Raw genomic sequence first — 11,914 nt, forward strand, 5'->3', positions numbered from 1 at the left:
TTGCGCTCTGGCTGTTGTTGCAGCGCGGGTGTATTTTGACGCGGCACAGACATGGGTACGCATGTTTGCAGAAAACGGGTGAGGACGAAATGTTAAATAAATTTCACACATTGACACTCGATTGAATGTTCAACAGCTGCTAAGAAACTGTCGCGATGCTGCCAACTGTTACTTTGTATCAAGCAGATTCCGGGAACCAGAGTCCCAATTGTGATGAATCTGATTATAAAAATGGTTTAATGGCGCAGTTAATATTATTAACGTTTATGTGATTGCTAGAAAATATGGATATACTAACATAACATTAAAACTAAAAACAGTTTTGCAAGAAACGTCTGCCTCGATGATTAGAAGTGGAAGGTCACAATCATTCATTCATACATATAAAACTTCTCTTATTGTTTTAGCTAAACCTGATTAAAAATAATGTATAGCCCCTCAACAGTTACAGCATCTCAACATACACAGTGGGAGACTGGGGCTAAAAGTAACGTTAATCATGAGAAAAGCTGATATGTTGTTCCAAATATATTTATCCCTGGTTTCACAGACCAGGCTTAAGCATAGTCTCAGACTAAATTGCATGTTTGAGCTGTTTTAACTAAAAGCAATTTGCACTATATCTTAAAATATTTCAGTGCCATTGTTTTGTCTCAAGATGCACACCAGTAATGTATTTTTTCTAAGGCATGTTTATAAAAGCTACTTAAATGTCCTAATTTTAAAAAAGGCCTAATCCTGGCTTAATCTAAGCCCTGTCTGTGAAACCAGGCCTCAGATTTATTGTCCAATCACTATTTGCTGAATTGAACAGCAGTTACTTCCTCTCTCTGTGTCTCAGATGGTGCAATGGATGTGGAGATGGCGTGTTTGTCCTGTGGCTGCGAGCAGAGGTCATATGCCATTCTGCACCACACAAGAGCCCCATCACGTGAATCCATCTTGCACCGGTCAGGTCACCCACAGTCCTGTGACACAGCTCGCTCTGTCCTCTTTGCTTGAGATGGGCTTCTCAGAAACTCAAGCCGAGAAGATGCATGAAGGTGCAACAAAGAGCCGTGGGAAACATGTTACGTCTGTTCTGACAGCACTGTTGCTCCTGGGATTAAATCCCTCCAGTATCCTGAAAATAATGCAAAAGTGTCCAGAGGTATATTCACTTAAAGGTGCAGACTTACAGCAGCGCATCAATCATCTGAGGAAGATGGGATTGTTAGAAGGTGATGCATCTTTTCTGGTAGGAAATTACACTTCCGTTCAAAAGTTTGGGGTCAGTAAGATATATATATATATATATATATACTGTATATATATTAGATTGATACTTTTGTTCAACGTGCATGCATTATATTGATAATGACAGTAAAGACATTTATAAAGTTACTTTATTTCAAATAAATGCTGTTCTTTTGAACTTTTGAAGTTCGTTTCCACAAAAATATTGAGCAGCGCAACTGTTTTCGTCATTGATAATAGTAAGAAATGTTTCTTGAGCACCAAATCAGCATATTAGAGTGATTTGTGAAGGATCATGTGACATTGAAGACTGGAGTAATTATGCTGAAAATTCAGCTTTTCCATCATAGGATTAAATTATATTGTAAACATGTTAAAATTTAAAACAATTACTTTAAAAATACATAGCATTACTGTTTATTGTATTTTTGATCGAATAAAGGCACTCTTTGTGAGCATAAGAGACGTCTTATTAAAACATTTTATTAAAATTCTACTGACCCCAAACTTTAGAACGGTGGTGTAAACGTGTGAAATGTGAAACATTAATTGGAAAATGTTTACTTTGTATCAAGTAATATTTTACCTTATTAAAATAAAAGTTAAACTTTATTAATTAATTCAACTATGATTTATTTGTTGAACAGTTTGTTACATATTGTTCCAAAGCATTTTAAACCTTAAACCTATGTACATTGCAAGGTAAGGAGAGAAGGTAAATAATTTGTTTTCTCATAATTAAACGCTAATTCCTAATTCTAATAACGCTAATTCTTTCTCTTTTTTTTGTGAGATTTGTTCTAATTTTATTTAGATAGGAAAGAGTAGACCACCAACAGTAAGCGAGGGGTTTGGGATCGGGAAAGGTCCACGAGCCAGGATTCAAACTGGAGTCGCCCACATTTTTGTTTTGTTTTTTTCTCATTGTTGAAATACATTTTGGAAAAAAAAAAATGTAATGGACTACTCCATAGACCCCAGTTTGAAAGCCAATCAATTTGAAATCTGTCCACAGGCAGTCTGCAGAGGATGATCAGTCACTACCCCAAGATCATGGTCCTGCCTATCAAGAGGGTAAACATGGTTTCCCGATTGCTCAGAGAAAAATGCCTCTTCACCGTCCAACAGGTCACAGACATCCTCAGAGACTCACCAGAGGTTTTAGAGGACGATTTGGTCCAGCTGGAGTACAAATTTCAGGTACGACGGGTATCTGTAAGTTTAAACCATTCTTCACTAAAAGTTTCCCTTGCTCTGATGACACGATACATAATAGCAGAATTTTGATTTTAGGGTAAACTATCCTTGTAAATAGTTTTCTTGTGTTTTGTGAGCCATTGCGGCTCATTGAAGTTGGCATTCACAGGGCAGTGTTTGTTTTACAGTAGTTGCAAACTGACTCACAGCTTGTCCCCCCCACAGTATGCATATTTCCGTATGGGTGTCCGGCAGGCAGAGATGTTGAAGGCGAAGGTGTTCAGGATGTCTCTGTCTGAGCTGCGGTGTCGTCACTGTTTTCTGGAGCGGAGGGGACTGTACCAGACGCCAGACAAGAAGGGCCAAACACTCATCGTCAACCCCCCGCTCAACGACGTCCTCTGCGTCTCGGAGGAAACCTACCTGACGCAGGTCGCCATGGCAACTGAAGAGGAGTTCCATGTTTTTTGCAAACTGATGACGAGAGAGCAGGAGGATGAAGGGAGGGAGGACGAGTACAGCAGTGATGAGGACGAGGAGTTAGGGGAGGATAAAGAAGATGATGATGATGATGATGATGGACAGCACAGGAGGAAGCATCACAGGAACACTGGTTACAAGAAGGACAGGAAATGAGGCATTTTGTATTAAAAAAATTCAAAATTAATAAACTTTTTCATTCAGCAAAATTCAATTCACCAATGTTTTTTTTTCTTTATGAGTGATACATGATGGTATCAGTTTTGCATAAAAAATCCAAACAATGCAAATTACTAACATCATTTGTTTACGTGGTGGTCATGCCAACATTTTTGTATATTATTTGTTTGCATAACCTTCCATCTCATTTATTGCTTTATAAGCTTTTAGCTCCGGATATGAGGTGCATAGTAGTGTCGTGGGACATTGAGGTAATAACGGTGTTAGTGTTAGTTTATCTGAACGGCCTGTCATGGGGAGGGTCAGCACAATTTACACCAAATGCTGAGTAACCATAGAGAGCTTAAAGAGTGTTAGTGCCGTGTGATGGTTTACGGATCTGTGCGCATCAGTGAAACGCCTGCTCTCTGATAACAAGCACCGAGTCGGGAGGTATTGATCTGGGGCGACATTAGTCTAATGGAGGTCTGGATGGAAGCAGAGGTTACTGCACGTGGATGAGTGGAACAGGTACACGAGTCATTTTTACAGTTAATCGATTGTTAGTCAATACAACCATATTTCATTCTTCCTCTGTGAACTGTTTGTCTGTGAAACGGGGCTGAAATTAACATAAATGTTTTTGTGGACCAGGAATATTACAGGAACTTATTTACAGGAATCTATTTGCATAGATATGTTTTGTTTTGCTTGTAACTGAGGCATTGTGGCTGCGAATTTGAGATGAAACTGTAATTGGGTTTATAAGGCTCATTCAGTTTCACTCAAAAGTAGATTTTTATACATTTCATATTGTTATCGATATTAACCCTTTCATTTGTGTCTTAAAGTTGTCATGAAAATATGGACTCACCCATTTTCTGCATTTCTTTCTCTTTTTTAAAAAAATGCAGTATTATCAGGAATATGTAAGAAAAATGAATTAACTTGTTCTAATTAGAGGTATATTGTTTGGACTATTTGTTTTTATTCTCTGTTCATCGTTCGGGTCCATTTCCTAGAGACTGTAATGAGATGCTTAGAAATTCATAGAAATTACAATGATTTACAAAAATAAAAAAGACTTATGTTTTTCAAATTTTGTATTGGGAGAAAAAGTTAATCAGCGCTTTATGTGATGGTTTTAATTTGTTTAATCATTAAAAAATAAAATTTAAATCATCAATGTAACATTTATCCATCATTATTTTTTGGAGAAACTACAAACTGGAAAGATTAATTAATTCTATAATAACCATTTAAAGGGATAGTTCACTCAAGCCTGAAAATCCAGTCATCATTTAGTCAACCTCATGTTATTCCAAAGCGTTATGCATTTCTTTCTCCCATGGAACACAAGCGAAGATATTTGAAAGAATGAAGGTACCTACACCATTTGGGTGACCATTGACTTCCATTGTCCATTGTAGAAGAAATTCTAAGACATTTATCAAAATAGCTTATTTTATGTTCCACAGAAGAAAGAATTCATACAGGTTTGGAACAACATGAGGAGTAAAAGAGTTTTCATTCGTGGGTGAACTATCCTTTTAAAGTTCATCAGAAATTGGGACATACTGAAGTGATAGTTCCTATAAAAAAATTGCCTGTAATATTAGGATCGACATTCTTATTCTATAGAGCTTTTGATTGGACAGTGTATTTGCAGGATGCTAATCGAATATTTCTTGTATTACTTGTCCTTACTTCTCCTGGTATACAAAAAATGAAACTGAATTTGCTTTTGTTTGAAAAACGTTCAATATTTTTGAAGCCTTATCCTAAGTTTAGAGTTCATATGGCGTGTAATGTGATGTACATATTTCGGTACTCATGTTTTTTCTGTTTTCTGTAGGTAGAGAAGCTATATATGTGCTCCACCGTTCCAGTCTTAGCATACCTTGGAGGAATTGTTCTTCAGCCCAACACTTTCTCCCAGTAGTGTGTTATTGGACTCTAAATATGACTCAATCTTTCATTAACATATCTGTGAATTGGTACAGAATAATGGACAGCAAACATATGGATCTGTTCCTCATCCCTACGGTTCTGCTAACCTCTGTCACAATGCTGGTCAACCCCGTTCTGTCCATCTGCATTCTGTGCTTTCCTTCGCTACGCCAAGAGACCCGCTACCTGCTCCTTTCTAACACACTCTTCGCAGACATGCTTTTCCTCACCATAAACCTTGCGATGGTCTCCTGCAACTCTGTAGGCCTGCACATGTCCCCCTCGCTGTGTGAGTTTATGATGCTGAGCATGGTAATGACGTACAGCTGCTCTGTGATCACGGTCACACTGATGGTTGTCGACACATATGTGGCTGTACGTTGGCCATTACGTTACAAAGAGATTCTCCCGCCATCTCGGGCCAAGAAGATAATCATGAGCATATGGGTGATGGCCGCAATGTGTCCGGTCTCCTTGCTTGTGATGTTTAAGGTGGGGATGGGAAGGAACCAACAGAGCTGTCCATTGTGTTTGATGCTGATTGCGTTGCACTCGTTGGAGGAGAAATTGAAGATTGGCGTTCCTTTGTACTTCATCATTGCCATCAGCCTCTGCACTGCTCTCATTGTGTACTGTTACATACATCTCTACATCATCACCAAGACTTCTGGGATATGGCGTAGTCGCTATTCCCGGGCGCGTATGACACTTTTGGCACATACTCTGTTGCTCATGATGTATTTTGTACCTGCGTTGGTCTTTGCAGTCGAGCTGGTTCTTTTAAAGCGAGAAAACGATGATGATGTGGTGGGGGTGTTGATTGACTTGGTGAATATGTGCATACTGATGTTGTTGCCACGCTGTTGCACTCCTTACCTGTACATTTTGCGCTATCGCGAGATTTACGAGACTGTCCAGCAGGTGTTGTGGAAGAAGAGACATCAAAATCAGAGAAGTGCAGAAGAGTGGACTTGAAGTTAGAGCAGAGCCACCCTGCAAAATAACTGTATCTGGTTCCTCTGTTTTTGGAGGATTAATTTGCAGAAGAGTGAATTTCAATTTTACTCCTGAGCCAGAAAGAGATCTCAAAGGAAACATTTAATTCTTAGTATTAATATTCTATTAAAGCATTTTAACTGTTAACATGAAGTAATATTACATATATTTATATCTTTTTATATTTTCATTTGTAAACTAAAGATTGAATGCTATGTCCTCTTATTCATCATAACAAAACTATATCAAGTGCAACTGGGTGAATCTCACAAAGAAATGTCCAGGTCAGATTTTACACCAACATAAAAAGGTAAAAAAAACCCTTGAATATTGTGGAAACAAAACTCAGTGTGTGTGTGTGTACAGGATAATCTTCATAATGACAATAAGCTTTTTTTTGCATGCCATTCTCATATATGAAAACAAAAAAGATATAAAACAGGCTTAGATGTTTTCATGCAAAATATCCTTCTTTTTTAAGTACATCTCTTGAGATTCTCCCAGCAATATGCTCTATGTTGTTGTTCATGAACACAATATTGATTCAAACTCTTGTAAGTACTGGTCGATAGTGCTGTTTTGTTCTCTTAAGATAAATAAATTTACATTACAGGATTTTTACATGATTGTGTCTTTCTCCAATTTCCTATATGCATTCAATGTTTAACCTGAGGCACTTAGTCCTCCAAGTTAAACAATCAATCAGTTCAAAAATAACAGTGTAAATGTTACGCAATAGTCCTGATTCTAGGAAGACATATCAATATTTATGCCTTGGTGCAAAATCCCGAGTGTCATTCTGATCCTTTTAGCTGTGAAGTGATATTTACCCGTTTCTCAATCTCCACGGAAACCATCTACAAGCCTGTCTGTGACAGATCTGTCGCCTAAATCACTTACCACAGTCTGCGAGAAGAGAAGGAGAGACACATTTACCTGACCGTCGCTCTTTTTGCCTTGGATTGGACGCACAAACACATGCCAAGAGATGGAAAAACTGATGGAGGGAAAGTCTAAGGTTTTCTACCTAGCTGCCGAAGACCTTTTTTTATCTCTGCTTTGTTCATTTGGCAATTGGTACAACAGGTCTGGTCGAGCTGAGCTTCACAGACATTCCTCGAATTTTTCCAACTCCTCTGAAAGCCCAGCGGAGATGTTTGCGCACGAGTGGCATGGATTCATCCCTCCCTGCCACATGAAAGTGCTTGAGATGTGCCCCATTTTGGCCTTCCTGGCCATTCTGCTGACCACTCCGGTTCTTCTAATACGTATCCTGTCCCGCGTTGACCTGCGGCAGCAGACGCGTTTCCTCCTCCTGGCCAATCTTCTTTTCAGCGACCTACTCTTTGTTTGCATGAATATTCTGAGTGCCTGCATCAACTTATCTGGTGTGTTGATGACAGAGTGGCCGTGTGCCGTGCTGCTCTTCCTATCCACGGTATTATACAGTTCTGGCGTACTAAGTATTACAGCAATGGTGCTGGATACCTGCTTTGCTGTAATAGCACCCCTTCGCTACCTGGCAGTGTGGCCCGTGTCGCGAACCTACGGAGCAGTTGCTGCCATCTGGGCCGTCTCAGTCTTTTTCCCTGCGGCAGCTGTTGGCATGTTTTTGTGGTACCATAGTACGGCCCCCTGCGCCCTCCACATCTGCTCCCTGCCTTTGCTGATGGTTTTGACTGTAAGCCACTTTCGCCCACTCCTTGTCTCCATGTTGTTGACAGTCACGGGTATCATTTTCATCCTCCTCCTGGTGTTGTCTGGTTACCTCATCCTCTACTTTTATACACGTAATTCGGGTGTGTGGAAGGGCCAAGCCTCGTCCCGTGCTAAAGGAACATTTCTAATCCATTATCTCCACCTGTTCCTGGCTTTCTGTCCTCTGCTGGTTTTGGTGATCGAGCTGATGCTTTGCTACAAAAGTGAGGCTCTGGACCTTAGAGCAAACCTGTGGATGTCCCTGGTGGTGTGTAACGTCTTACTTATCCTGCCCAAAGCCTTAGCTCCGTACCTGTACGGGCTTCGCTATAGAGAACTGTGTGGCGTGCTGTTCCAGTTCTTTCGGCTGAATAGGCCAAGAACTATCACACCTGTGCTATAAAGATGCTTAGTTGAACCTGTGAAAAAGACCTTTGAAACGGTGTTGCTGAGCTTTTAATCAACTGATTCAGTTAAAAGCTTACATTTCATAGCTCTAATGATGCTCAACTGTGGTTTTGTTCACAAGAGGAAAGTAATAATAGCCTATGAAATGCCTGAGAATAATATGTGTCAATATTCGAAAAGTTGTAGTTTTATTTAGGTGGTGTTATGTATTTACACAATGTATTTGTTACTAAAACTTTTTATTTCTAGACTATCAATAAAAACAACAACTACTAAGTCATTTCCCAGCCTTCATATGCTTTGTTCAGAGTCTTGCACATAGCCTACATCAGATTTAGCCTAATTCATTGTAGCCTATGATATCGCCTGTCGTAAACCTACAAGAAGTGTAAAAGGCTTTGAAAATCACTTATTTTATTTTTGATAATAGCTGTGGCTGAATCCAAGTTTCTATATTTTATTGCAGTGACTGTAGTTCGACTGAAAACGTGTGTAAACCATGGTAGGCCTACATTTTATAAGGGTGACTAACCGAGAACCTGTAGTAGCATATGTTAAAATGGTTATTATACGTCTGGGTTATTTGCGGAGTTGTTTTCCATAACGCTATAAATCCATTTCAAAAGTTTTCCGAAAAATTTTTTTTTTTACCTAGACCCACACATTTTGTGAATATTCAATTTATCCTGTTAAAATGTTTTACTGGCTCAGACTGAACATGTTCAACAATGATTATTAAATCAAACAACAATATTGTTTATGATAAATTAAAAGTTAATTTTTTTTCAAACCGCTAGGCCTATATATAAATCCATCCATTTTTTTTCAAAACGCTATAAATCCATCCATTTTTTCCAAAAATGTGTCTTTAAAAAAAGAAGCATTCAACATATAATCAGGGGCTCATATTATAAATTAATATAAATTAAATTTAGTAACACATTTAGGCAAATAGTCATTTGGTGCCGAACCTGAAAAAAGTAATGATAGTATCAATATTCAATAAGTTATTTAGTAATTCAGAGTCATTTTTAGTAAAGTGTCAAACCTGTAACATGTAGGACCAATTTGTCCACTACATATGCATGAAAAAAACGAATTATTAAAAATATTCAATAATGAAAACGATATTCAAAAGTAGGGCACCCCTCCACCACATGGACACACCACATGGACCGCATGTATAGGCTACACAGCATGTGAGCAAGTGACGCTTAAATATAAGTAAAAAAAAATCTTAAACATACTTTTCACATTTATGTTTAATAATATAATTTTCTTTTTTTATTATTTCATCTATGTTGATTATAGGCTATATGAAAAGGAAACCGCATGAAATGATGAGTAAGATAGGATCATAAGATGCCCAAAATATCGGAAAACATTTGGGTCAGACATGATTTTGATCACTTATTAAGTTTTGTTTTGTAGAAAGCTTTTCTTTAAAGTAAATTTCGTTTTGTATAAATTGTATCTTCATTTTAATCAATGTTTCATCAACAAATTTACTGGATTAATAAATAAGAACCAAATATAGCAAGCAATAATCAGGACACGGAGGCGCCCGCGCGTGAACTGGAGCGCGTCTCATAAATGAACCGAAACACAGCTATACTTGCCTCACAGCAGGGACGTGCACAGGGGGGTTGCTCAGGTTGCCCGGGCAACTGCCCATATGCCCTTCTCGACTCAGGTTGCCCTTCCGAGAAAAAAATAATAAAAATCGGCCTAGATAAATTTTTTATTTATTTTTTTTAAATCGCAAAGCCTCATTCACTTCCATTCGTGCACCGAAAGTGAAAGTCAGTAAGGGAAGGGCAAACTTTTTACGTGGCTGCAGCGCTGCACGCGACCGGTGCGTAAGACCCCACAAATTACTTAAGGCCCCGCCTCCATCTCGTGTCATAGCGTGTCAATTAATGTGTACAACATCCATGACAAAATGAAGCGAAACTATCCTTCTGGTCACGAAAAGATGAAGAAGAAAAAACCCATGAGAGGGAATTGCGGGAACAACAATCAGGTAAACTTGTGTTCTCTCCTCTCTAAGTTTGATGTCAGCAAAGTTTGATGTTTTTCGGTCTTGCTAACCTAGCTGGGCAGGCAGTGCATCTCTTGCATCACTTTGTGCCTGACAAAAGTGAGAGTAAAATAAAAAAAATTATTACGTTTGTTTTTGATAAACGACAAAGTGCAACGGTGTTTGTTTACTGCAGCTCGGAAAACATAACCGCGTCGCGTGTGTTATCGTGCGTTCATATGCGCGTGCACGAAATGAAACTCGCATTTTTCAAGCAGAAATGTGGAGACCAGACATACTGAACAATACATGCACGTGAATGATGGCACTCCCAATCAAAGTCACATTTATAAAACAAGAAACTGATTATCTAGTCTCAGTGTAGTTAAAAACTCTAAACAACTGCACTAATTATGCAAGATAGAAAGCAATGTATTGACAATTTGACATTGATTGACTATTGGTTTATAGGCTATATTGAATTTAAAATGTTGATTAGCTGGACATACTGGTCAATATGGATGCACATCCCTCAGTAAATAATAACCATAAATCAAGAATTGCTTCAACATGCATAATAATAAATAAATAAAAATCATACTGATGCCGAAAATACCCAGGCTGTATGGAGAACCAAAGTTAATCCCAAAAGCCAAAGCTCAGGGTTATAATTTATTATTTTCTTCTTATTTATGTTTACGTTAATATTCACTTGTTATGTTAACATTCTATAGAAAATACTCTATTCAATAAATATTGTTTGTTTGAACCTCATTCTGTTCTATATTGTTGTACTTATTCTTTGACTGTTTTGTTTCAAGGAGGGAGGATTGTATTGGGAGCACTGAAGTGTCAGGTGTGATTGTGTGGCAATGGCAAATGGTTTACATAGCTCACGGCGTCACAGGTCAGGTAGAGGGCCCCTTTTGCTTAGGGCCCCAGGGGGAGTTCAGGATCGGCCCTGGTTTTAGCAGTCGATTCTGTTGCCTACCGGAATTCCTGTTCCCTTTACGCAATCATACCTCAAATCATGCGTAGTTGCCCGTAGCCTACCATCAGAACTGAATACGAGCAAGAAACACAACTGAATGTAGGGGAAGCCCTTTTTTCAGGTCAGAGCAACTGCCCCTCATAATTCCTGTGCACGTCCCTGCCTCACAGACCTGAGAACTATAGAAAGCTTGAAATGTGTAGGCTACTTTTAAACAAAACAATTAAAAACGAAAAGAAATTGGCTACTCTCTGCGTATGTAGGCTAATTCGAAGTGTGCATTTATCTCTATAGGCCTATGCGCGTACGAAGATGGCGAGTCAGCATAGTATTAATAAACAATTCAAATGTTTCATGCATAGGCTAATCATTACTTTGGTCGGTTCTTTGTGGCAAGCTTTATGCGTGCGTTGAGATGCGGAATAGGCAATTAAAAACGCTCATTATGGTTTCTCTCCCATATAAGTAATTAAATCTATAAATATGTGATTAGACTAATGGCTTAAATGAACTAGCCTACTACTAGTCGACTCGAAAACTAGCACTCATTTTGAGGAATGAATGAACATAAACAAACCTCTGTTCAGAGCGCCGCCTTGTTGGATTCATAGACTGTAAAAAAAAAATTGTTGGATTGCGTAGAACGCTGACGCTCACCGAATTCTGATTAGTCGAGAGGATTTATCGCGTTTAGGCTAAAAATAGGTTCGGCGCTTATCGCGGTTTGGAAAGAAACTGCACCTTGCAGTACATTTTAAACAAGGAAATAACAAGGATTT

General features: G+C 38.6%; 3 protein-coding genes across 4 annotated transcripts; all 3 read left to right on the forward strand.

Moving 5' to 3' along the window:
• Positions 1–12: 12 nt before the first annotated feature.
• Positions 13–4,263, forward strand: mterf4 (mitochondrial transcription termination factor 4). 2 transcript variants are annotated; one of them, XM_077222341.1, is made up of 4 exons: positions 13–78; positions 842–1,220; positions 2,252–2,436; positions 2,659–4,263. In XM_077222341.1, exons 1-4 carry the CDS (start codon positions 52–54, stop codon positions 3,067–3,069), a joined length of 1,002 nt encoding a protein of 333 aa, XP_077078456.1. In that variant the 5' UTR covers positions 13–51; the 3' UTR covers positions 3,070–4,263. The 2 variants fall into 2 exon arrangements, with proteins under 2 accessions (XP_077078456.1, XP_077078457.1); XM_077222342.1 differs by having other exon boundaries at positions 842–1,043.
• LOC143731417 (putative G-protein coupled receptor 148) lies at positions 3,491–6,639 on the forward strand. The gene is made up of 2 exons (XM_077222340.1): positions 3,491–3,603; positions 4,928–6,639. The coding sequence occupies exons 1-2, from the start codon at positions 3,591–3,593 to the stop codon at positions 5,995–5,997; spliced, it is 1,083 nt and encodes a 360-aa protein (XP_077078455.1). The 5' UTR covers positions 3,491–3,590; the 3' UTR covers positions 5,998–6,639.
• A 242-nt stretch (positions 6,640–6,881) lies between these two features.
• LOC143731416 (putative G-protein coupled receptor 148) lies at positions 6,882–8,404 on the forward strand. The gene has a single exon (XM_077222339.1). The coding sequence runs from the start codon at positions 7,007–7,009 to the stop codon at positions 8,117–8,119; it is 1,113 nt and encodes a 370-aa protein (XP_077078454.1). The 5' UTR covers positions 6,882–7,006; the 3' UTR covers positions 8,120–8,404.
• The last annotated feature ends 3,510 nt before the right edge of the window (positions 8,405–11,914 follow it).

Source organism: Siphateles boraxobius, unplaced genomic scaffold, assembly GCF_051911475.1.
Source record: "Siphateles boraxobius isolate OS27281-9 unplaced genomic scaffold, OSU_SipBor_1 86, whole genome shotgun sequence".
NCBI lineage: Eukaryota > Metazoa > Chordata > Actinopteri > Cypriniformes > Leuciscidae > Siphateles > Siphateles boraxobius.